We start from the raw sequence: 27870 nt of genomic DNA, 5'->3' as shown, positions 1-27870 counted from the left end.
TCCTGGGCTGCATCAAAAAGAGGTGACCAGCAGGTAAAGGGAGGGGATTTTTCTCCTTTGCTCTTGTGAGATCCCACTTAGGGTGCTTCATCCAGCTCTGGTCTGAAGACAGGCTAAGAATTGGGGTTGTTCATCCTGGGCAAGAGAAGGCTCTGGGGAGACTCTGTAGCACTTTCCAGAACCTAAGGGCAGCCTACAGAGAACTGCAGAGGTACCTTTTACAAGGTCATGTAGTGACACGATAAGGAGGTATGGATTCAAACTGTAAGCAGGTAGGTTTCCATTAGATATTGGGAAGAAATTCTTTACTGTGATAGTGGTGAGACACTGGAATAGGTTGCCCAGAGAATCTGTGGATACCCCATCCCTGGAAATGTTCAAGGCCAAGCTGGTTGCAAACGTTGTGCTACCTGGTGCAATGAAAGGCATCCCTACTCATGGCAGAGGGTTGAACAAGATGATCTCTAATGTCCCTTCCAACCCAAATAATGTTATGATTCTATGAAATAACCACCCTTCTGATTTTTGTTTCGTTTTACTTTGAAATTTCACATTTCCACTCCCTAGGTAGAAATTGTCTCTCCTCTTATGCAGGACTTACTTGATCTGACTTTACATCAGTAAGTGTTCCATAGTCCATGTAAAATTTTATAAAATAAAAACAACTTTGAAGATGGGTATGTCAATTGGCTTAATGGAATGACAGGAAACGATCCAAAGATTTTTATTGTGTATTTTAAATGTTGGGAGCTTTAAACTAAAAAAAAATATAGATAGCTATGACAAAGGAAGAAGTAAGGAGCATCAAGGTTCATAAAGAATACTTTCAGCATCCTAAAAACAGGTCAAAGAAATATATGGAAAGTGTAGAGGCAGATAAACAGCAAATAGTGCACAGAGTCTTTAATCATCTTGAACATTCTAAATTCTGAAAGAAAAAAAGTTTATTTGAGATATCAAAGTACAAACTCCAAATAAATGCTTTAAAACACTGGATTTTTAATATTGTTTTATTTTTTAAGAAATCCTCTCTCTCAACCTATTTTACCTATTTTCTTCTTAAAACACAGTGATACTCTTAAGACCTAGAAGTTGCAGGGAAGGTACAATCAACCACCAAGTGTGGATAAAGATCAGTTGAGAGAATCTGAACAAGTTCCTATGAGCAAAATAAAACTGGTAGAGTATGAGTGGAAATTAATTTTTTCCCCCATGGGTCTTGTACCAGCCTGCACAGCTGTGTATATTACTCTGTTTCAATTCTCTATCCTCTAAGTAATTATATAAAAAAAAAAAAAAAAGACTCAATAGAAATTGTAGCTATTGGTAACTAAACTCATAAGAACTTATAAAATCCATTATTCTACTCTCAGCATTCAGAGCTCTGGGCTTAACTACTTTTTAGAGTGATACCACAGAGTCAAAAGATGCAGAGTTGCGTTAATAAATTATTACAAAGATAAGATAATATATTTCATACATCATGTTTCCATCAGGAGCTGATGAGTCTAAATATTACACATTATTATTGAAGCATTCAAATAATATTGTATGAAAAAATACAATACAAAATATATTAAAGCAACTAGCACACTTTGCTGAAACAGAAACTATTTATAATAGCCAGGATTAAGAAAAAAACCCACAACAAATAAACCACAGAAATTTTCTTTTCAGAAAAGGTTTTTTCTCATCTTTTTTTTTAAATTTTTTTTTCCTGCATTAAATATGTGCTAGTCAGCAGCCCTAGCACTTTGACCATTTTAGAAAACACATTATTGACAGACACTTTGGAGAAGAAAAGTAAAGAAAAAGAAAGCAGTGTATCTGAAAGAATTTTAGATTTGCACCTTCTAAGTACTGTCCATTTTCTTACTTTGTAGGCTGTTAATTCCACAGTTGAATTTTGCAGAACTGATCTTTATTCAGAAATATTGTAATTATTTCTCCATTCAATTCTTTTAATCAAAAGTGTTAAACAAATTGATCTGCAAAATATGAACATGACAACCCAGAAATTATGCACGTGCTCTCCATTGGCAAAGCCGCTAGCAGAGAGTTAGAAATCTTATTTGGTAACTGAGACAATTCAATTCTACAGCTTTGTTTTGGACTTAGAGCAATATGCTGGAGAAGGGTTTCAGATAAACTACTACATCTTAAATGAAAAAAACTGATCTAACCACATAGTTTCAAAATTCTCATGTTTTGCATTCCTTTTTTTTTTTATTTTACCTGGAGCCCAATATTTTATTAACTATATAAAAGGGATCAGTTTTAGTTGTATCCCAAAGTCCCCACTGAGGAAGGAGGATTTACAGGTTCCTGTTCCAAAACAGTACGAGATGGGATTTGAAAATCTACTTGCTATATGAAAATAGTTGCTAGCTAGCTATTGGGAAACAGTGTCTAGCCAGAGACTAAAATGTCTGGTTCCTACCTGTTGCTTCTGCTATGCTTTTTTTGGTAGTCATGATTTCAGGAGGCTTAAGACACTGGATCCAACCAGTGAGATAGGCAGGAGAAAGTCTTGCTGAAAATGCCCCTAGGGTTAGGTGTGAGCCTGGGATTTCAGCGTCTCCCACAAGCAGGACGTAAGCAGTCCTGACATGCCTGCTGGCAGGAACTCAGTGGACTTAAACATCACTGGGGCAACTACAGGGTAACAGCAGATAAGTAGGGGGTTTAAGGCTCTTAAAAGAAAATAAAAGCTGCTGAAAGAGAATCAAAATTAAAAACCCATATGTAGAAGGTAATTTTTAAAATGGGACTTAGGGGTTTTCAAAAATATCATCCTGATATTATAGAAACTAAATTTAAAAATACAGTATAAATGCAATTATATTTCTTCTGTTCTACATTATCATAAAAACTATTTTTTAACAGATTAAATGCTCAGTTATATAATCTTTTACAGCAGCTTCATAGCAAGGAAACTCCGTCCGTATAAAGCTAATGTAACAGAGCAGAAAATCAAGCTCTTGGTCTAGCTTTCTCTAGTCTCTACTTCATGTTCCTAAAAAGTTAGGGAGATGCAGGAGCAGACCCAAAGTCCAAAGGATTTGAAATCTCCAAACTTTTGGTCCAAGACAATCAGAATGCTCCCATTTCACTGAGTATCAACATTACAAAGTCTAAACAGTCTGTCTTGATGCAGCAAAGTCAACGACTTTGCACCTATTACCACTTAACCCATTCTAGCACATAGCATTCTAGCACAGGCACACTATTAAGGAGATAAATAGACACCCTTTACTTTGCTAAAGCAGTGCCACAGCTTTAATACCTTGAAGAGCTTAACTTTCAAGACAACAGGTCTGCTAATTCTTATAAATATCCTCCAAAAAAAAAAATAAAAATTGTGTAACTGTTTTCAACTATGTTGACAACAGTACCATGTCCCCTGCAGTTATTTCAGAGTCCTGACTGTGTGTAGAGCTGATTCCAGTGTCAGAGTCTGTGTCGTTTATGTCCAGATTAGTCACTCTATGAACAAAGTCAGGAACAGCAATGCTGTTACTGGAGATGCCACTGCCCTTGGATGGCTCTTCATTTGACTGAAGCCTAGTTTCAATGTTGTCCTTAACATGTAGTAAATTAAATTCTTCTGTAAGAAGTTCATATTCTTTTTCCTTCTTTTGAAGCAGTGAGTCCCTGTACGTAAGTTCTTTCTGAATGCAGCTCAGGTATGAGTTGATTCTCAGACCATCTTTCATACTTTTTTCCAGCTCACATTTTACACTTTCCAAATCTGAGGTTTCCAGTTCAGTATTAGCTGCTCCTTCTGTGCGAACAGACTCTCCGTTTTTTTCCATGCATATACCACGTACTTCTCTTTCAATTTCAGCACACAGGTTCTCTATTAATTGCTTGTGATGCTTCAGTCTCTCTTCAACCTGTAAAATTCCCTCACTTTTGCTCAAATAGTCATGCATCTCTTTTTGATCATCTGGCCTACCCCCCTGCTGCTCAGCCTCACTTGTATTGATCATTAAATAGGAGTCCTGCACATAATTTTCTCCATCATTCGCCACACGATCTAGATGGAATTTTGCTTCACATTTTTCAATTTCCATATCTAGTTCCTTCATTCTAAGGACTTGTTGATGAATGGTATGATCTTGAGAAATGATCAGATGAATCAGGGTCTCCATATTGTCTCTCTCTTGCTGAACACTGTCCTGTTTAAGCTTGGCCAGTTTCCGGAAAGTCTTCCTCACAATTTTCTTTTGCTTGTCTATTGGCAACATCTTCATGTAGTTTGCTGGACTGAGGTCCCACTGCTTTTCTACATTTTGTACTACCTTGGCTTCAGCTGTCTTCCACAAGGGAAACGAGAGGAAAGCATCAGACTTTACCAATACAAAATGCAAATTAGCCTGCTCTTCCCCCCAGGCCTTCCAAAGTCTCAGAATCTTTGTCAAGGGAGGCAGGACTCGCTCCGAGCCTCTCCATTTTTCTACAATGCAGTAATCACTAGGTTTTCCAAAAAGGACCTTTTTCTCTCCAAATGTTGTCTGATGTTCCTCAAGCAGTGCTTGAATCACTTCTGAGCAAGTTGTGCGTTTTGTAAGGCCACATACAATCTTCTCCTCCTGGCAAACCCAAACCACAATCTCTCTCTCATTTGAAGCCATGTCCTTGCTGGGAGATCTGGAAAACAAGAAGAGACCTAGTATAAATAACATATCAATGGCAGGGACATTATGAATAATTACCATAATTCTGATATGACTAACACATTGAAAAACTCCTGTATTGTTGTACAAGACAATTTACTTTCTTAATTGCATGAAGAAATGTCTTTGGAATAAGTAACAGCTTTAATTGACTACTGCTTTAATGTTATTACTAGTCCAGCTGAAGGAGAATCTCACAAAATGTCTTTTATCAAATCTTGGTTTTGTATACCTAGTAAGAGTGTATTAAAGTTTGGCAATCTGCATTATACTTTCAGACTGACCTAGAACAGCACAGCTTTGGATCTTCATATTTGTTCTCATTACAAAGACTGCACAGACATTTCTAAGCTATTAGACATGGCTTCTGAAGGGAAGAATGCATTGAGCATGGATGGACTGAGGAAAGATGACCAAACACCACCAACGAATCTGATAATAGGATAGATTCTGCCAAACTTGCACCCACACAAGCATAAAAACAATTGTTTTCCTTTTTTTTTTTTCTCTAATAAATGTCCAGAAATTGTTGCTCTTCCTGAAGTACTGAATAGCCTTAATTCCAGTGAGTGGTGAGAGAATATCAGCTGCAAGAGAATACATACATGGGTCTGTATTTTATTTTGTTATTTCTAATTGTACAGAAATGCAAGAAAAGGGAAAAAGTAATTTTATTTAGTTGTTTATTTACTTGCCTGTTTATGAATTACAGTGAATGTGCTATTAACCAGGTACCTCCCTATACACTGAGACATCTAACTCCAGGTGTCTGGGATCCCATTCTAGCTCCTGGAGCTCTAGTGCCTAGACAGCAATTCAGTTGACCAAGGGCTGCAGTTCACTTCACAGCTAATTCTTCAGTTTGCCCCCATCTGGTCCTGGACTGCTGTGGGCCTGTGTTGGCAGAGTTGCCTGGATATTCCTGTCCTCAAGACTCCACTTAAATAGTTTTTTTCTTACCCAGACCTGATGATTTGACCTCTTGCATAAAATGATAAAACAGTAAATTCCCTGAGGGAAAAAATGTCTTTGGATTTTCTAGTATCCCTTGCAGTTAATTTGAATGAATGAGGTTTAACCTGGTCTGACAGAGAAAGCTTGAAAAGGAAAATAACTATTCAGACCATACTCAAAGGGTGCAATAGTGCACGTTTCCATCTAGGACTACTTATCACAGAACTTTTTTAGTCTTCTGAGTTGTAGTAAGCATAGAGTTTTATTTAGCCTAATTACAGATACACCCTATGATTAGTAAAGCAATCCAGCTTGTTCTTTTTTCCTAATTATTACACAACATGACAGACACACTGCAATCCAATAAATTGAACTATGATTCACTCAGCTCTAGGTGCCACTCTGACCAGGAGGCAAAAATCCTTAAAAGAAAGGAAACTGCAAATGAATACTAATAAAACTGACAAGTGCAAGTTTATTAGTATTATTGCACTGGAGAGCTCTGTCCAACTACATTGCTTCAGGTCTTGGAACATTCTCTGTAAAATGTGTTTTGGTAGATGACTCTGAGTAATAGCATAATTTTCCCTCTCCAATAGCTCCCCCTCACAGACCAGCATTTCACACTAATTATTTTTTTAAACTGGAGTTCAAAAAGTTAGTAATTTTTTCATAGACTACTTCTCAAGATAAGAAAGCACATATCACAGACACAGAAAATGGCAAAGTGGCACAAAGAAAGAGTAATATTCAAGTTAAAGAGGGGAGAAAGGAATGCAGAATGATATTAGATTAAATGGCATTGCTGTGAAGTATATCACACACTAAAAAATCAGTATCTGTAAGTCCTCTGAGATTCACAATATGCAGGATGCTATGTATTTTTTTGTTAACAGATTGGCAGTTAATTGAAATTCAGGTAAATAGCCAGCTGCAACATCAATCAGTTGTGACTAAAAATAACTCAGTATTTGCTTTACACTACAGATATGAAAAGAAAAAAAAGAAACAAATCATTTATTATGCATAAAATTATACAAAATGAATCATGAATAATACAGTGCCTCAAACGATGTTCACTACTGATACCTAAATAATTGATTTACAAATTCAAGTGTATTACCAGTCATTGAATTTAAATTTATAGAAGTTCTGAAAGTAAAAAAAAAAAAAAAAAGTATAAAAATATAAAAAAAACACACTGGGGACTCTGAGGCAGTAAATTCAGGCTGCATCTTTCCTGATTGCTTTTGCAATTAGGAAATACATTTCAGGAAATGAATGTAGTCTCTTCTAGCATTCTTCTGAGTGTCTCATGCAATTTGTTTTCAAATCAAAACTATTCCTATTTTTTCCTTGTTTTTGTTTGACTGACATCTTTTCTCCTAGCCAATAGTTTCAGTATGTAACTGATTATGTGGATTAAGCAGAAGCCTACTGTCTCTTCTGGCTCCTTTAAAGTTTTCTTATGAAGCCAGTTTCTCTCTGTGCTATTAGAAAATCTTCAGACAAATCTGCAGACCCCCTAGACATCCCATCATGGCTGTACTGATAAATACTCTCACTATACTTTCTTGTACAGAATTCCCACAGAGTTCAGAAAGAGTTGAGCAAACTTCTGATGGAAACACACAGCATATTGTAAAGCAATCTCTACAGGATCCCTGAAAACAATATGGATGTAAAAATAACATTTTTAAATTACAGTTTTCAACACTTTTCTATCGCCCCCTGTAACTTTTTCAGTTATGATGCACCGGTCTGCCCAGACTTTACATTCAGCTGTCTTGGGAAAGGATTGTTCTTTATTTTGCCAATAAAATACAACTTAGTAGCGCAATTGGATAATGTATGCACATGCAGGTACACAAAGAAATCAAGTAGCTTATACTAGAAAATAAGTACTTACACATATATAAGTACATAATGTATATATACCTACACCTTTTAATTATATGGCCACATTTTACAGAAAAGGAGAGAAGAAATTAAAAGAATTTCTGAACATCTCTGTAATTCTTGGATCAAAGCAACCTGGTAAAGTACAAATTATTTCTTTAAGAAAGTATATATTGGGACAAACACATACAAATTCTATCTTAATTTTAATCAGTCACTCCACTCAATTTTTGATCTTTACTTCTAAGCAAAAAGAACTAGCCAGATATTTATAAAAATCTTACATTGCCATGGAATTCTAACATATTCTAAAATATCAAAAGTGGTTCTTTATTATCTTCCACTAAACATGGTAAACTGGAACCTCACCATGGACCTTTCAAGTAAAATGTATTGTATAATTCTTTTTTCATAGTTAATTCAGGTAGTTCCAAACGAAAAGGAAGCATTGTTGTGTCAGTCACAGAATAGCAATTACTAAAATCTTGCTTTCAGGATGCAAGAAGATGCCAGTACTGGGAAATATCTTTTGTTAAACTGTGCATTCCTCATAGGAAGTGAAGAGCAGATTCTGCATTTATGAAGTGGAATTAATCTGAAAGTTAAGATTTCAGTATAAATTCACCATCAAAATTCCTCTTCTTCAAGAGAAGAGAGACTTCCAAGAAGAATCCCTACTGCCTAGCCCATCTTTGATCACTGGGAACAATCATCAGGGGAAGCTATTTCTCTCTTTCATTTACTACAAGACCTATGTGGCCACCTTCAATCAAATAGCCCACTTTCAGGTAGTTGAAATTGGGGGAGATCAACCCAAGCAGATTCATTCAGGTGAGATTAATTCAGATTCTGGTTTATCTGAGAGAAATGTAACAGCAGAATTGTTACAGCAGCAGTTGACTTAGTACAGACAACTAAATGTGGGACCTACACATCAAATTTAACAACTTAGTTTAGACCTTGACTGTTCAATTTAGCTGGTAATATATAAGGGAATCCATTAATTCATTTCAATGCTAAGAAAGAGGTCTTGAATACATTTTGGTCATTGACAGGAACTTTTTTTTCTTTTTTTTTTTTTCCTGAGATGCAATAGTAAAAGTTATAATCTTCAGGAACAAGATCTGCTTTTAAACAGTCATTTTAACAGAGAGACAACCTTCTCATATCTACAGCTTCCTTGAATTTCCTGTCCTGCAGTTTTGTAAGGGACACAAAAGAACCAGCATTTTTAATAATCTAGCAGTTAATAGGAGTGTAACAGCCAAAGTGTTTTTCCAGTTTAAATGTTTGGGTTTCCTGACGACCACAGGAGCAATTTCATCAAAACTAGCTAGGCAACTTATATTTTTTCAAAAATATAATGCTGCAGTAAACAGGCTTTGAAGCTTTCAGTTCTGTTTGGAAGTCTGTTTCTTTGAATTGATCACTGAAGTGTTCTGCTTATACATCTAAGATTATAAAGTCTTGATGATAACAACAACATGCAAGTCCATATTTTTTTGTACAAAGCCACTAATTACTTCGGACCAGATGGTCAAATAATGGTCAAAAGTACATTTCCCATCTTTTTGTTCGTTGGTTTGATTGCTAATTTCATGCTTTCTGCTCCTTGTTTCTCTTCAAGATGACGAAAAACCCCATCCCAATTGTGCTCTAGACCTCACACAGTCTTAATTACACCAGCACAAACTGAGTGTTGTGTGTCAGATATATAATTTGTTAATTTATTCTTCAGGCCTAGGGGAAGGTAATACATTCCAGTAATGTACAGACAAAACAAAAACATTTACTTTTGTCACACAAAGTCAAAATATGAGATATCTTAAATGCTGGAAGGGGCACTTTTGATACTCACTGACTTTAAGGTATGTCTGGCCCAAAAATATACATATCAAACATAAATGTTTGCCTTCTTGAAACATGTAATATACCAGTTTTACAACCAATCATGCCAATCAAATAAAGGGATCCCCAACTTTTTAGAATTTCACCTTCATGTGTACAAGATTCCTCTTTTTCTAGACTAATTTCTGCAAACATTCTATTGTAACTAGATCACTTCCCTATCATATTATTAGCAACTTAATGCAGTGTTTCTGAAATATAATGGACACTAAAAGAATACTTTCCCTTTGTTGAAAAAAAAGCATAGATAACCTTGTCTCCCTTCACTGCAATAAATTATTTCTAGACTTCCCCCCCTCCAAAAAAGAAAATTAATTCCTTTTTCAATGTTACTATATTTCTTGACATACCCTCTGTGAAAATAAATCAAACTGATTAACTGATTTAAAAATACTTAGGAAAGGAATTCAAACCTGAGATTTTGTTTATGACCAAAAATTTTCCTAGTTGCCTCCTCCCAGTCATTGAAATAATTTATATGGAATAAATGTCAGTTGGTGATAATAGATCACACACCAAGCAATACAGAAACCTTTTCCTTGAAAATGCATAGATCTCCTAATAAGTGATAAATTGTCCACTGAAGAGCTCATGCTAGAGAGTAATTTGTGTAAAATATCTTAGTCATTTTTTCACTGATTTTTTGGAAAATCATGTTTTATTCTCTGACAGCTGAAGCCCTCTCAAATAGCACATACAGTCTAATGTGGAACAAATCAGATGATAATTGTGTTTTATAACTGACAGACCGCTGTGGTGGGGTCCTCAGCTGACCAGAGTACATAGTTATGCTACTGCCCTGACCTTCCCAAAGTGAGATCAAAATGCTTCTAAACTTTAAGCAAACCCCTACATTATGCCAAGGTATGACCAAGAACAATTCACTTTCTTCAACAGAGAAGACAAAAAGGCTTTAAGAGACAATCTTGATGCTGTCTACTGCATCCTTGTAGTAGAGTCCTTGCCAAGAGATTCAGGGTCTGCCATCTAGGTGCTTTCCTGGAGTCCACTAAGAAACATGGCACCTTCAGGGGGACCCAGGCAGGGCTCTGCTCCTTGTGCTGCTCAGCAGTCCCTCCGTTCTTCCCTAAGCCACACGCTCCCAGCTCAGCAGCAAGAGGTTCTGAGCTGCATCTCCCACCTGCCATGCTGCTCAGGGGGGGAACAACCTCCCAGCCAGGCCTGCTCAGTGCCTGAGCCACTTGCTCTCCTTTGAAAATGTTGTGACACAATGGCAAGGCTCATCCCAGGAAAACAAGACACACTAAGCATTTAAGAGAGTTTTCAAGGGGCTGGTCTTTGGGCAAGCTGCTGGGCCACATACATATGCCTGTTGGGAAGTGTGTGTTTGTGCTATAGTCTTTGTTCAACACCCACAGATGCTTCTTCCATGTGCAAGGGCCCAGAGAAAACTTGCCTTGTTTTCCTGCAATTTCTAAAAACCTTGTTATCTCAGTGCCAAGATTATTAATCTCTGTTATCTCTTAGATCTGAGCTATAACTATCATGAAAGATAGATATTGATCAAAAATGTGATGGTTCTTAATTATGTATCTACTTGCTGGAAATAATAAGAAGCCAATATTACAATATTACCTACTTGACACAAATGGCCTATATTTGTAGCATAGATCACATGCTACATGTAATTTGAGAGCTTCTGATACCAGTGACTCTTACAAGGCAGGGTATATAAGGGCAAATATCAGCCACAGAATCACAGAGTATCTCAGACTGAAAGAGACTCCAAGGGATCATTGACTCCAACACCCCGCTCTTCACAGAACTACCTAAGATTAACCCATATACCTAAGAGCATCATCCAGAGGCTCCTTGAGCTCTGATAGGCTTGGTGCAATGACCAGCTCCTTGGAGAGACTGTTCTTGTACCCAACCCCACCCTCAGTGAAGAAGCTTTTCCTAATGTCCAATGACTTTGTGGAAAGGGTGTGGGAATGCTGTTTCTACCAGACCTCTGACCTAATATGAAGTCAAAGCATAGAAAATACATACACCATTACATACCATTTAGATAACACTGCTTTTATTGGTTTTCTTGTATTATTGCTTTTATTGTATATATTGCTTTTATTTTATTGCTTTTATTGTTTCTTTTTCAAAATCTCAGCATGTTACCATATATATGTGTGTGTATGTATATATGTGTGTATAAGAGATAATAGATGAGCATTATGAAAGAAAAGATCAAAACATATTTTGGCTTTTTGTGATTTTTATCTGTGAAATTTGCAAAATGGTAAAGCTGTTGGGGCTGTGTTGCAGCTCTTGCGTGGAAGAAACTAACTTAATTTGATCCAGAGAGATTTTTGAAGGTAAGTTTAAACATCAAAGGTATAGAGAATACACAGTCCATATGGAAGCTAGGGTCAGAAGTATGTCAACCTTTCAGGAATAAATGGCTCATGTTGAAAGTCCATATTATGTTTATTCAGACTATCCACATTTAAACCACCTTTTCTCTTAACTTTCTATCCCCTTCTGTAAAGTTATTCAAAAGGCAATAAAGGCCAAATCTTATACTTGGTATGCCTCCTGCCTAAGTACATTACACACTTCTGAGTTTCCTAAGGGCAGCAATGAGGAAGTAGCTACTCTCTCACTACCCACTGATGCTGGAATTACTCCAAAGCCTTAGGGATTCAATGAACCTATTAACTAACTGCATGACCATTCCCCTTCACAAGTCCCTAAAAACAAGATTAATGGAGGCACAGTTAATATCCATGTCATACAGGACACAAAAATTCCATACATGACTTGCTTCCTCTTCAGAAACTTGCTTCTTCTTCCCTTTTGCATCATAGGAAAGTCAGGGAAAAGGTCACCTGAAGGGTGCCATGGCAAGACAGAAACTGGTACTTTAAATGCAAGAATAAAGCTCTCGATACAAATAATCAGTGTAGTCTCAATGCTGCAGGAAGACTTGGAAAGAACACCACAGAACTTCTGAAAACAAAATAATTATTGTTTATAGAGAGAAATAAACTTCTCTCTACCATCTGCTTCTGTATCCATTTAATCTTGCTCTATGATAAAACTTCCTCCTTTACAGAAATGTACATAGGCATTTACTAAAAGTAAAAGAAAATTAGGCATCTTGTGAGCCAGTGATATTTTTCAAAAATGCACATATACACAGTAGTTGGGATGCTCTAATTGAAATATTTCAGATATTTGAAAAAAGAAAACAATTTAAAGAAATTATTTTTATAACTAGCTAGTTACAACACTTTTTTTCCGGGTATAAATTTAATGTTCATTTTTCTGTTCTTTTTTAAAGGCATAAATTCAGCAAAATACACATACTGCCAGGAAGGCTCTAAGAAGCATTTTAATTAGCAACAGCTGTTGCAAAATATGTCCAATATGAATTAAAATTTACGTACTTAAAGTTTAAGCATGTCCTTCATCTCTTCTGCAGAGAAATGCCATCACCTTTAGCTACTGTACAAAACTGCATACATTGCAATTCAGCAATGATCTGTGGTTGAAATTTCTGTTCACCTAAGCACTTTATACTATGTTGGTGGTCTGTGACAAATTTCAGTGGAATAACTTTGAATTGCAATGGGATAGTAATATTTTTTAATAGAATGAAAACATGACAGTTTAAAGAAAATAATTCTGATAATTATTTTACTGCAAATAACTCCTTCACACCAGACTGCTGCTGACTTGAAATGTAAGACTTTGGTAAAAGTCCCATGGGAAGTCATGTACTTCATTCTAGTAACTGTACTGCCTGGAAACAGGTGTCTCTGAACAGGGACCAACTGTTAAGAAAAATAAAAAAAAGGAAAAAAAAGCCCTGATAATACTTAAAACAGATGAAAAGGAAAATAAGAAGCCAAGAAGAAGAACCATTAAGGGCTGACAGTAATACTTCTATTATCTGCAAAGTGGATGGATAGCAGAGTTTGTACTACATAGAAAATAAGCCAAGAAATTGCACTTAGTCAGGATATTGCACTAACAGAAAGACAGAAGTAAGAGATACTGTAAGAGGAATTATACACCTTGTTCACTAGGTAAGAGCAATAGTTATGATGGATTAACCTGAACACTCCCCTTCTGCTTTTTTTAATAATGACAGGACTCCGTGTCTTTGCTACAATGGCCAATATTATTTTGCAAAACCTCATTTGCAAGGGCTGAGTGCTGATGTTCAGCACAGACGACCAAAATTTCACTAGACCCTCCCCTTCACTTTTTAGCTCTGCCCCATACCATGTTTACACTTCCAATGACAGGCAAAGTGCAAAGGCTGCAGTGGAGACTGCATTTGCCCCTGCCCTTTCCTCCTGTCTTACCTCTGACATTTTCCTCTGCCCCTAAGGGTACACATTCTCTATAAATTACACCTGCTTTAAATCTGCCTTCCTGTCAGACTAATCATCATTTCTCCATTGTATAGTCAAAGTCATAAGGTTGGTGAGTGGATATTAGTCAAAAAAATGTTTGGAATTCCAACAAGCGTGGTGTGCGCACAAAATGTCATGACAGGTAACACGTTTATCATACCAGGCCTGTATTTGGAGCAGCATAACATAGTGGAGGGGGAGGTTTGAGAAAAGGAGAACTTTCTGTCCACCAAAATATTTTCCAAGATGAGTAACAGTAACATCAACAATTTACTTTACTGGGAAAACATGCTTTGATGTGTACATTGCAACTGCTACTGAGGAAGCAGCTGTTATACAGGAATGGAAGATCCAGGAAAAACTCCAGAGCCAAAACAAACACTGACATCTTTAGTGATAGTAATTCCTTTAGATCATGATGGGGGGGGATGGGAAGACAGGCATTTTCAAATTCCTGAGTGTTAATGAGCAACAGGAGAAGTTTAGAAATATCAATACAGTAAATGGTACATTTTAATTTTGAACAGTGAGTAGTTCTCACTAGTGAATACATGAAAAGGCCACTGGTACTTTTCATTTACCACAAGAACTTTGCTAGATTGCAAAAATACAATCCTTTAAATTGCTCCTGTGTTAAATATGCACATTTAAGCACTGGCTACACTATACAAACTTTATGGAGCTCCTATTAATAATGTAAAGAATGTGATGAAAACTCCATCGCTTTCAGTAGCATAGAGGTAGCAGAATAATTTACAGCTCATTTGGAACACAGGCTTCTAAACGACAGAGTTGGTGTTACAGTTAATAGAAATTTGTGTTATCTAACTTCTCCCATTAGAATTTTTATAACAGCCTTTTAGAAGCACCCTGGTTGTTTATGAGCTTTTGAGATCAAAGAAGTGAGGGGAATTCCAAGCATTGAGAGTATGAAGGGGTTTTTTTGTTTGGTTTGGTTTTTTGTTTGCTTTTTGGTTTGGTTTTTTTTTTTTTTTCTTTTTTTTGTGGTTCTATGAAATTCAGTTCAGCTTTTGTTGAAAGGCAAAAGTGTACTGCTTCCCTCCCCTGCCTTTGTTGACATTTTGCCCAGTGAAGAAACAAACACAAAATATTCAGAGGTTGGGTCTGAGCTGCCAAAACATGAACAAAGTGTACTATATGCAGACAGATGATGATAAAGAAAGTTAAATAATGGAATGAGATACAGACAAGGAAATAATAAGACTTCATGCTACTTTTTCAATACTGCCTGATCTGAAGGAGGCTGGGATGGTTACCTTCTTGCAAATCCTTATATGCTGTGCATGTTTCGCACATCTTTTTCGCTTCTGTGGCACCATGTGAGACAAGTGCTCTTCTCATCCATAATGAAAGGAATGTCCAGATGGACTTGGTTTCATTTTGCCAATCCTAAGGTTAAACTCAGGCTCAGGAAACAAAATAACAAAAATACTCATTTGGGTTCTATGGTGTCAAACAAGAATAGCAGCAATGCAATGGGAATGGTAGAGAATGGCCAGGAGCTTGGAAAGTGGCTTAGGACTGCTCTTTGTGCTACAGCAAGGCTTTAGAGCTTTTCAACAACTTCATCAATCATTACCCTTTCCTGACTTCTTAAAATCTAATTATTTGTCCACAGTTTTTTGTATATCATAAAAACCAGCCTGAGTATCTCTCTACAGTTTGCTAGGAGAGAAAAAAGACAGGATGGGCTTTAATATTCTCCTATATGTACTGCAATCAATTTTACAGAGTGAACCACCCCACTCTGAAACTACATTGTATGATCTTTCCCATTTCATTTGCTTTCATTAAATAATTTTTGAAAAACATCACCTCAAAGGATGTTCCATCAAGACTTAATTTACAATCAATTCTTTCTTTCCTTTTTTTCTTTTAAATTTCTGCCTCAAACTTTCTGAAAAACAATTCAGTGACAAATGTGTTCCATTACTTACAGTATTTGAAGCGATGAAAGGAAAAAAAAAAGATGAGATAATGAAGTGGACTCTTATATAAATGTTCATTCTAAAGAGCTAAATTGAGTACTAGATAAATAATTATGCTAACGAGAAGAGTGGACATAATTTTTTTTAAAAGAAACCTGAAGCATTTTTACTGTTCATTGTCAGACTGAGAGATTTGTGCAGCTTATGCTTTCAAGTAATTTTCTAAAATTGCCTATCAATGAATGCTTCAATATGTAGTTAGTCAGCCACAGGCTGATAGGGTCTCTGAAATGTGATCACATCTTCTCTAAAGAAGCTACTGAACAAATGAAATAAATTGTTAACCTCACCAACTGTGCTCTTCCCAAGCAATGGATATGCGAAAAGAGGGCACAGGAGATTGCAAAACTAGCTCTAGCCAGCTGAGCAATACAGACAGGAAAGGCAAAAAGGGATGAATTGCTATCTGGAAGCAAGTTTAAAGGTGGATCATAATGATTACCAAGAGTAATGAGAAATTTATGAAATTAATGCAAAGAAGAAAGGTGTAGACAAGAGAGAGACACAGAGAATGCTGTCTAGTAGGCCCCCATTCCCTCCCAATTTTTAGCTGTAAGAAGATGAAGGAAAGATGACTGCAGAGGAAAGACATTCCATGTGATTCAGATAAAAAGCCATGTGAATCCTAAAATATTTGAACAACTGTGACTTAAGCCCAAAACCTGTTCTATGACAGACATAATGGGTTCAGATAATGTGTTTCCAGCTGGGTCGATACGAAGAGGCTCATAACCATGTCAGCTGTCCATCACAACCCTCCCACTGGGGCTGAGCTTCTTGTCTGATCTCCAATGAGTCATGATGAATTAAGCCAGAAAGATAAAAGCCTTGTTAAACCATCTAAGATAGCCATCCAAATGTGACTGAACAGTTTAGGACGAAACTTCAAAAGTTTAATGCAGCTGAAAAGGCGGAAACTCCTGGAGAGAGAACCATGATGAACAGAGAGAGCAGATACAGGCCAAAAATGTGCAGTGGGCACAGCTGAAGCTAAGCACAGCTCTGTGACTGTGACCAAAGACCAAGGCAGGCCCAAGAAATAATGGTGCTAGTTTTGTGAGACACATCTATGGCAGCATAGTGATTATCCCAAGCAGGCTGTGACACCAGAAAGACACTGCAAACTACTTGTTGCCATTAGTTCACAGAAAGTCAACTGAGTCAACATTCAAATTATTCCTATGTTTCTTTATTTCACATATCCAAATGTCTTTGCAGGTGGGGATCCTTTCAACATATGAGCAACGCAGATGGCCTCATAGCTCAGGGAGGATAAAAAGGCCTTTTAACAAGGTACTTCATAAGCTGAGTGGTTACCACAGTGACAGGTGGATGAAGGCATGCTTCCCTCTGCCACGTGAACAGCTCTGTCATGTTGGGAGAAATACACATATTTAGCTTTCTTCTGTGACATGTGAACATTCTGTTTGTCACTTCTGACAGGCTGGTGTGTACTCAGGTTTGTAATATGTAGATGCATAAATATACAATCTACAGAAGTGGCTATTTTTGCATGTATTGTTTATATATACAATAATTTGGGGTTTATAATATATTTTATTGTACGTATGTGACAGTACATGAGCTATACATATGCATTCCATGATCACATCCAACACAAGCTGTCATAAATTCATTTTTATGCTGAATGTATGCCTACCAGGCACAAATGCTTTAGCACAAAGAAATATGTTTAGGATGCAGCCAAGTACTGAAAAATTTCAGACGTTGTTAAAGATTTCCGTGCTACTTAGTTCAACAAAAATTAATTTGATTCAGTGTATCCATAGAAAGATTCATTCTCTGCTACACTGGTCACTTGCTTCACTTAAATGAATATAAGAGACAGTACGCAGTTTTGTCAAGACACGGAAGGTACTGAGGCATTGCAGACACCAAATATTACAACTTTCAAGTATCTCCCTTGCTGCTGAAATTCATAATGCTCACTTGGACATCTCAACTTCCACAGAAAGTGCTACAAAAAAGCTGAACTCCTAACAATGGGGTTTGCTGACACCAGCAAGTTTGGCAGGAACTGACCTAAAGCAGTCAGAAACATGAACAAAAGGGCAGGACTTCGATGCTGTTAGATCATGTTCAAACGTTCACTGCATAAAAAACCAGAAATATTAATTAGTATAGCAACCTAAAACTTGATTCTCTTCTCTCCCCAAGGCTTTCAACAGTAATCCTTGTCCTTGTGTGCCTAACTGTAACTGAAGCCAGCAGAAAATGAAGCGGTTTCAAGATGAAATACTGAGAGAATTTCAGTTTAGAATAACTTCACAAGACTTTTCTGAATAATGCACAATGAGGGAAACACAAACTGCACTGTGTTCAGGGCCAGTGTAAGACATGATAGAAGTACAGGGGGCTGGGAAATGTTACCAGTCAGAATTTAAACATCCGAAGTTCTTAAAAACTGTCTTAGGTGACTGGAATTTCATTTAGGCACCTTCATAAAGCTAGCCCTTATTACTTACATTTGTTCAATATGTGCACATTTTTATTTGTATCTTTTCTCTTAGGTGTGTACAACCCTTTCAGAGGACACTTTTCAGAATTCAAACTTTTGATATATGTCCTTTACAATCAGGCATTCAACTGCTCTTCAGGTTGACATTACAGAATTTATCTCGACATATTCTTGCAAGGAAAGAACTCCCTTTTACAAACCAAAGCTATCCCCTCATTTAAATTCCCACTCTAACTGAATTGATAACCACAGACATGTGCAAAGTAAGACATAGGTAAACTTCCTTTGCTCAGCCCTTATGTAAAAAGAGTTTACAGGACACTGAATTAGCAAATGAGGAGCACACAGCGAATAACCAGTTCTGTAAACTGTGGTTTATGTGTCTTAACCAAAACTAGGCAGGAATTTTGTGGCAGGGTCAGGGAAGACATCCATGCTATTAGGATGGTTCTCCCTTAATCATACATGATCTACCTGTAATTCACCTCGCCGTTCATGTTTCCCTTTTTAATTTCTAAAATGAGTGGTGCAAAAGATGGTTAATAACCTGCTCTACAAATCTCAGCGTGCTCCATGAAAAGTGATTGGGTGGTGCTCATATCATCTACCTTAAGCTATTTAAAAATGTAGATGTGCAGTCAAAGATAATTTTCTGACCTTCCTCTGTAATCAGTGGCATAAAATAGGCACCTCCAAAAGGGTGACTAATCCCATACTGACAGCCTGTCTAAGACTAAATGAATTGCCCTCCAGAAGTATTTAGATGTATCCATTAACTACAAAGAATACCTAGATGACAAGATACCTAAATTTTCAGTAGGTTCAAGTAGAGTAAGACGGAGCTTGACATTTGTGTTTCACTCTGTACTTGAATCTCAGGAGCAGCATGAGTGTCAGCAGAAGTACTGTGACCATCCACAACTGCAGTTCCAAAAATAACTTAGATCTTTATCAGACACCTGTAGGGACTTCCATGGGTAAACAAATGTTAGTAGTTATCTACCTAATCTTTAAAGTACCAGGAGTCTGGGAAAGTGCAGTAAAGTCAATACCAATCCTAGATTGTTGTTAGAAAACTCAATTTGTCCAGGGCTTTTCAGTAAAGCAGGATATTAACAACTAAGTGGCCCTGAGAGATACAGGCAATAATCAAGTTAAAAAAGTATACCCAGTGCCTTAGCAATCAGTCCAGAGGAAGTCTGTCAACAGCTAATGTCCAAACAAAACAGCAGTTCGAAACATCATTTTACCAACCAAAACACCAGCAGCTGAACCAGATCAGCACAAGATCCCACATTTATAAATATCACTAAAGCCACTCGTTGATCAGTGAGCAAAATCTGGTAACTTCCTATGGCTATGGCAGATGAGGTATACTTTAGGTCATCAAAACAGCGTCCCAACTGTTGCTCTGAAAAATGTTGGAAGTGCTTTCACAGTGGAAAATATCCTCTGTGGAAAGAATTCCTTTGAATTGAAGAAGGTTGGGGAAAGCAAAGTAAGATGTTCTACATGGATGATGGAATCTATTAACACAAAGCAAATTGCATGTTCAAGACCCAAGGGCAGACTCTCTTAAAAATGAGTAGTCTTCACTCAACTGCATTATTCCAGTGAGGTCATACACCCTTACAAGCTAAAGTAAGGTAAACACATTTATACCTGACCAAAACAAAGGTCTAACAGATTATTAAATTTTCATAAACCTGATTTTGTCCTTGAACATGAGAATATTATTCTTTTGCATATTTGTTTTAAGCTTCAATATTTTTGTGTTATTAAAAGGAGGAAAAAATAAAATCATCTGCTTTTTAATAGAGATGATTCTATTTACCATTAGATGGAAAATTTGTAACTCTGAAATCTTTACATCAATGAAAGACAGCAAATGGGGGGAAGAATAAAGAAAGCAACTTAATCAGATTCATGATTTTGACCCTCAATATAAAGAAATTATATATTATATTCACAACAAACACTGTCTCTATAAACACATTTTTCTCCTATGATTATTCTCCATTCTCCAACTTACAAATTAATGTGGAGAAAAGTCATAAAAAAACAATCACGACCCAGAAAAACTGAGGTTTACATCACCTCCAAGATTACAATATAGCCTGGCTTCTTCTAATGTTGATGCTCAAAAATGCAAGTCTAGGAACCATCTAAACTACAATTTAAATGTCTCAAACTGACATAGGGAAAAATGCACTCAGTCAGACAGCAGTGGGAATGAAACAAGAAAGTTGGTGAAGAAGAAACACATCTTCAAATAAAGGGTATAAATAAAGCGCATGAGAGATGTACCAAAAATGCACTAGAATTTTTTCTTTCAACTTTGATGTCTTTTGCTTATTAACACATTACATGACATATTATTATCATATTATTACATACAATTACATGAAAATTTATTATCATTACCATCGAGAACCTTCCTTTCTGGTTTTTTTTTTTTTTTTTTTTTTTTAGTTAGTTTCTGCAGGTAATTTTATTCTTTTTTGTTCACTTCACAAAAACACCTCAAAATATATTAAAATGCTCATGGCATTTCTTTATTTATTTCTCTTTCTGGGACATTAAAACCCTCCATACCAGACATTTTTAACATTATGGAAAACTTTGAAACATTGAAAAATTCCTCAAAAAAATCACATAAAAGCAAAGCTAAAAATCCATGGTGTATCCTCACTTTCCTGCATGGCATCTATGTTTAGTGGACTGCATAAGGACCAGTATAAAAGAACTCACAGATCTAATTCTTACCTCTCCCACTAACTGGCTTTCACAGTCTGCACTTCTACACATTTTACACTGTCTAGTCATGTCCTACTTATTTTCCTGAGGCATGTAAATATTACCACCCAAATTACTGCTGAGGAAAACTATGTAAGCTTATCGGGTGTTTGAGGTCACAAAAAAATTGGTATCGTTATCACTACTGCAACACCTGCACCATAAGTGTCTTTCTGGCTAGGTCAAACCAGGAAAAGGCAAAGTGGTTAATCCTGGAGCCTGTTTGAGTCAAGCTCCAGAAATGTGCTCAAAAAAGTATTCTTTTGTACAAGGCTTCCTGAAACTCTCTTATTTGTTCTGTCCCATCTGATACCTGAGGAATTGCTAGCACAGAAACACTGCACAGAAGAAGACAGAAAGTCATCATCTCAAGAGTACCATAACACCTAAGAGAAACAACAGAAGTGACAATAATAGCCCAGTTACCTATGCACACAACTGGGTACCAGCATGTCCAACATTCAGTCCTAGGCTTCACTTAATGAGTGGTCTTAACTTTTTATATTGCATCATACTTTCTGCCACTATTAATAAGGATTTACCAACATACTAAATATAGAAGCTGGATGGACTAATTAAGGCTTGTACAGCATAAGAGATGCTAATGTTTTCAAATAATAGTGTTTCAGACCAGAGTTTTAAATTGTTATTATTACTCATATAAAACAAACAAAAAACTTTTTTTCTGAGCACAGGTAAATCAGGAGGTACTACTCTGTGATTATCACTGACTTTCATTAAAGTTAATACAATTTAAAAAAATACCCAACTCTGAGAATTCACTTCTGTCTACTGAATTAATTACATATTTAGCAATGTGTCTTTCTTCATGCACAATACTAGTTTTTCAACAGTAAAACAGGAAATGACCACTGACCAGCAAGATTTTTCCTCTTTTTAATCTTTTACTTAAAAAAAACAAAAAAGGGAGTTTTGTGTGAAATGTATCTCTTGGCCTGACTCTACACTACATTAGTGTTTAAGATTAGCTTCAACTTAACTGAAGTCATGCTCTTAGCTGGTGTAGTATTACACTTCTATTACTCGTTTTATTTACTCCTTCAGGATGAAATTGCTGCCTGCCCTCCTGGAACAGTAGATAATTAACTCTTTAGAAATAAGGTTAGTGTTTTGCTAGACGAAAAGCTCTTCCTGAAAGTGAAGTGAACAAATATGTACAAAGATTATTAGAAAATGTGTGCAACCATTTTGACCCCCGAGACAAAGCTTCCAAGGAAGACCAGAAAATAAATTATAATGTATGAAGTCTGGCTCAAAAAGGAACAACTTCTTTGATAGCTCACTAATACATCTCACACTCAGGGAAAACTTAAAAAAATAGGTAAGAATAATGCATTCTATCATTACAAAATAAGCACCATCTTTTCAATCTAAAAATTTAACACAGGTAGCACCACTGATTCCAAAACTTTTATCTACCCTCTCCAACATACATACCAAATACCTCGTAGTCTTGTATCAAAAAGCACCTTTATAGCTTCATACAGACTTTTATCCAGGTGTGCTCATCCAAGAGAAGTATTAGACATATCACATGATCCCATCAGACTTACAGTGTGGGTCATACACAATTCATTCAGACAAGCAGCTGATCTCCAAGAGCTTTACCAGTCCAAACCTCAATGCTGAGCATTTTCAGTTTTACTTCATCAAGGTTTCAAATCAAGGTACAGCAGTGTACTCAGCCGTAGGTAGAGCAGAAGAGATGTTCAGAGCAAAACACAAATCACTACCTAGATGCAATGAGAAACTACTGGAGGGAGGGAGAAAGGGAGGGATCATGGAAATGCTAAGTCAGTATCAGATAGATGAAGTCTCTAATCTAATTCATTACCCTGCACTGTAATATATAAACTGAGAGAATAATTGAATGTGTCTCTCACTGGGGAGGGGCTCTGACTGTCAGGACAGGAAGAACTCCCTCTTCTATCCATAACATTGGATGGAGATATATGGTCTTTCTTTTTACCTCTGAACAAGAGATGAGCTGATTAAAGAAAAGCAGAATTAAAGAGTAGGCAAGGTAAGTCCTTCCCTCCTACAGAGAAACGCTAACTCCTGTGGCAGTGATAAAAGTGGAAAACAGTGGAAAATAGTAAACAGTAAAAGGTAGAAAAAAATACAGAAAGGAAAAGCAAAACCACCAAACACATTTAAATATTAACAGATTTGTAACACAATTGTTTAACCACGAAACACTACTCTGGGTTCAGAATTGCTGCATGCCAACAGAGCGTGCAAACTTCTGTAGTAAACGTAGGACCAGCACGAAGTACACTGGCAAAATGTATTTCTCAAGGTTTTGAACATAATAGGACAGCCCTACAGCATCAAGATGGATTATCTGTACTCTCTCCCTTTCAGGATCCCAGCTACAACACAAATAAAACAGTAGAGATTCAACAATTTCGTCTAAGGCTTATGTGCAAAACATAAGGAAGTGTTTGCAATGAAAGAAACAGCCATGAGATCAGTTTTCTCACTGTGACATAGATCCAGATATCCTTGAAGTATTTAAATAAACCTTAAGACCCATTTTCAAAAGTGATCAAATCCAGCACCCAAGAGCAGAGACATCTTAATCCTACCAAAAATCAGGGCAGCATAAATTCTTCTTCTGCTTAGGAACCAGGAAATCAAATAGAATGTGAAACCCTGGTACCTAAACACTGCAAGTATCTATGTTCTGTATTTCTCATGTTTGGATAGGGAGCAGTTTTGTCTCTGCACAGAGAAATGTGTTAGATCAATACTAGACCTTATGAGCAAAGAACTCAGTGCCTTTTCTCTTCCTCCACCTTCAGCTAAGCATTTCCTGCCCTCACTACACTTCTGAAGTGCGATGTGAGCTGAGCATTCCTCTCACTATCAAAGTAAGCGTCTTTAAGAGATCTGCATAAAAATAAGCCCCCTTGAGTTTATTCATGTTGCAGAGCCTGAGTCCTGCAGGAAACTGATTTTTCCTTTGTTGCCTTAGAGGGTACAACCTGTCCCTGGCACATTTCGGTTTGTAAGTGGGTGGGGTGTCTTGGAAGTATTGTTCTCCTGGGGACATAGCGACAAGCACATACACATTCTGGGGACTGTGATTACTTCTGGTTGTCACAGAAGGACAAAGAATACAGTAAAAACTACTTATAGCTCTTGAAAAAGATATCAAAATATCACTATGGTCTTTCTTGCCAAGAAACATTCGCTGGAGTCACAATCCTAGAGGTCACTCCCCTGAAATCAAACCAGGGCTTAAGTGATCTATTGGCTACATGGGCTTCGTGCTGTCTCTGTATTAGTAACACTTCAGAAGCCCAAGACAGTAATACTGACTGAAGATCTTTCAAATACTAACAGTAGTTCTGTACAGGTTTTGTCTTCCGGAGGTTTAATCTCAGTTTCTTGCTCTAAAGACTGGGGGCATAATGGACAACGTCCCTTGCCTCTTGCTCAGACACAGACTCAGTTACTGCAACCTCTTTGTTAAAGGGTCTGAGGGGCAGAGACTGACAATTTACAATCTGGATGTGAAGAGCCTACTATTAAACAGGGACCTGATCTGGAACCTCTGGGCAATGCTGCAAGACAAGCACTAATTACAGTGGTGTCATCTTGTTATCTGAGCAAATGACTGTAACGCCTTCATTTTCCTTCTGGCTCTCCTTCCACCTACCTTTGTTACCTCAACTTAGCTTTATGTCCTCATGTAAACAGAGATTTTATTCCTCATTTGCTTATCTTACAACTTTCAGGAGTTATATTTGCATGTAGCAAATGGTCATTAGGAACTTCCAGAGAAAAAGAAAAAAGCCAAGTTTCCCAGAAATGTGAATGAGCACTAGGCCTATTTTACAAAGCAGCAGCAGGTTAAAGAAATACATTTGTGTATGTCCCTTTTTGGTCCTTCTTCACAGGCAGTTAGTGTAGTACAAAGTAGTGAGCCACAAGTTCTGACTCTCCAACTACTGGCCTAAACACAGTGAAGGATTTTAAGCTCACTTCTCAAGGTTTCAAACAAGTTCACCAAGATACAATTAAAATGAGAAATAAATGTTACATAGCTCTTCAGTCATACTGCACAACCATTTTACTAACTGCATAACCAAAGTTTCATTCTCAAAATCCAGTATCAAAGCTAACATTAAACACGCAGAAATTTAAATATCTGAATAGATAACAACACATCTTAAGAAGTATGTAATTTGTTTTGTTCTCAACCCCCTCCCCCTACACTTCTCTGGTCATACAGCCCCTTCTTATGCCACAAAGCCTCTCAGCCATTAGAGGCATTCATTTATTTCTGGGGATGTGAGGATAAAATGAATAGAAAGTCCTAGATGAACCAGTAAAGGTTCTTTTAGTATTTTAATTTTTATTGCCTATTTAAAGCTTTGGATTATGACTTTCTTTTCCTGAGGAACAAAATGTCACATCAGCAAACAAAATGAGATTGATGCAATTAGTGTGAAGATATTGTAAATACCCAAAAGAGAAACAATTTCACCGTTGAACGCAGTGGAACTGTGCTTTGTGATTTAATCCTTATTCACGTAAGTGATTACAGGAACAAAACTTCCACTTTAAGAGTAATAAATTTCCAGCTCTATGTGAAAGCAATTTCATGAAAAAGGTCATGTCCACCTTTCTAGATCTTCTAAACAAAAAATGGCCACATGAGAATTACATCAAAGTTTTACTGTTTCCAGACACATTTCCAAAATACGCTGTTTAATCAGTAAACTACAATATTAATAATTCTAAAATAGTATCCAGTTTTTAAACATTGACTGTTACAAGCTAATTTATATTCAATATAATACGCTAACTTAATATTTTTACACAATCTTAGCAAATACAAGCCCACCCCCCAAATAATTTTCAGTATATCAAATGTGAAAACCAAAAGTCAAACATGGAAATGGGATGTTTTTACAAGACTATTTGGAGTTCAATTATAGCCTCTATAGAAAAGATCATCCTTTGCATTCCTTTAAATACAAACTAAATTTTGGTGAAGAGCACTAAGCAAAATGGGGATGAGATTACATGTGATTTTAGAGTTTCTCACTGAGGCAAAATTCCAGCGACCTGTTTCTGTTCAGCTTTAGCTAGATGGGCTCAGCAACTGTACATTCCGTAAGGGTCTAAGCAAATTCACTCCTTAAAAATCTAGTACCACCCTAGCACCTAACATGATTACATAACGCTGCTTCTCTTTTTTGCAGCCCGCGTGTGGGGCATGTGGAAGCATGCACGGTGTAAGGGGCAAAGTCCCCATAAAGAAACTTCTCAGTGGCAGACCAAAGGACCATAGCAGTCCTTCTGAAGAATTTTCTAAGGAAAAAAAAAAAAAGTATATACAGTACCAGTCTATCCTGGACTAAAGGCTAAACAACAACAGCAACAAAAAAGTCATTCTCCCCCCCCCGCCTCCCCACGCTGAGAGCTCGATGCTCTCCTACCTCCCAGGCTGACAGCCAGCGGACAAGATAAGGCACGGGTTTGATCCGAAGGGATTGCAGGCTGCCGGTCAACCTCCCAGGGCAATGGGGCAAAGGCTCGGGGCCCGGAGCCCGGCCCTCCGATGAGAAACTCGGGGAGTTTTGTCCCGGGGCGGGGGAAGAGCTCCGGGTTCGCCCTGGCCGCCGACGGGACGCGAACGTCGGGCTTGCAGCCGGTTCTCCCTGCCCCGGCGAGCCTCACCTTCCCAGCGCGGGGCACCGCCACTGTTCACCTCCGTTCGGCCGGGGGAAGCTCCAAGCCCGGAAGAGCTACCTCCCGCTCGCGGAAAATATTCCCCAGGAGTCAAAAGAGCCAGAGCGAAGAGGGGCACGACAGGTCCGGCGGAAGGGGGCAAGGGGAAAGCCCTTTCCCTCGGCCCGCTCCTCTCCGCTGCCCCGGCCCGGCTGCCGCTCGCAGGTAAGCCCCGGAGTTCAGCTGCCCGGAACGGCACGGTCCGGACAACACATCCTGCCCCCAGCACCAAACAAAAAGTATAAAAAATAATTCATCCCATAGCGCCCTATCTTGTCCTCCACATACCCACGCACTTTACCTGTTTTTATGCCGGGCTTTTAGTAAATTCCTTCCAAAAGGAGCCATGATCCCAGCGGCATAACATCAGCGATCCCCAAACAATTCGAGGGTGTTCCCTTCTCCCCTATTTTTTTGCCTGAGCGCCTTCCAGCTCGTTAATAGTCACCGAGCGCAGCGATGAGCTGGAAGTTGTGCAATTTACTGCTAACTTTGAACTCCAGCTTGTTGCTGCTGCTGCACCTTTGGAGTCCTGCCCAACTGCGAACTTGAAGGAGGTGTTTAGAAGCAGGAAAAAGAAAGGGGAGGGGGGGGAATACGCACTTGCTCCTGTGATGTGGAGTTATGCACAGAACTTGCTAAATTTTCAGCCTTGTCACCCTCAGGGCAGCAGGCAGCAAATGGGGAAGAGGGGGCTTTGCTGCCGTGTGGAACTCCGTAAAGGCGCGCACACACCTCAAAAGCACTGAAAACTTTCCCCGGGAGGCTCCAGCCACTTCAGGTCAAGTCGCTCAGCTTAAACGCACTTTAATGAAGGGCAAGCTACAGTTGCCACACCAGTTCTCAGTGCATAATAACCTGCCTTTTCAGTACCTCAGTACTTCTTCGCAAGGTGTCGAACGAAGTCGGGAAAGATGAAGGGAAAAACACCGCTGTGGCCCCTCTGCTCTCCCCGGACTTTTAAGTAAACGATCTATTTGCATGGAAGCCTTTACAGA

General features: G+C 37.8%; 1 protein-coding gene across 5 annotated transcripts; it reads right to left on the bottom strand.

Annotated features, from left to right (window-relative positions):
* Positions 1 to 719: 719 nt before the first annotated feature.
* RASSF9 (Ras association domain family member 9) lies at positions 720 to 27870 on the bottom strand. 5 transcript variants are annotated; one of them, XM_059846833.1, is made up of 2 exons: positions 27746 to 27870; positions 720 to 4653 (listed from the first exon to the last, which is right to left on the bottom strand). In XM_059846833.1, the coding sequence occupies exons 1-2, from the start codon at positions 27853 to 27855 to the stop codon at positions 3378 to 3380; spliced, it is 1386 nt and encodes a 461-aa protein (XP_059702816.1). In that variant the 5' UTR covers positions 27856 to 27870; the 3' UTR covers positions 720 to 3377. The 5 variants fall into 5 exon arrangements, with proteins under 5 accessions (XP_059702816.1, XP_059702817.1, XP_059702820.1 ...); XM_059846834.1 differs by lacking the exon at positions 27746 to 27870 and adding an exon at positions 27174 to 27434; XM_059846837.1 differs by lacking the exon at positions 27746 to 27870 and adding an exon at positions 26822 to 26992.

This window comes from Haemorhous mexicanus, chromosome 5 (assembly GCF_027477595.1).
Source record: "Haemorhous mexicanus isolate bHaeMex1 chromosome 5, bHaeMex1.pri, whole genome shotgun sequence".
Taxonomy (NCBI): domain Eukaryota; kingdom Metazoa; phylum Chordata; class Aves; order Passeriformes; family Fringillidae; genus Haemorhous; species Haemorhous mexicanus.
The sequence above is the reverse complement of the archived record's forward strand: the minus strand, read 5'-3'. Positions and strand labels throughout refer to the sequence as shown.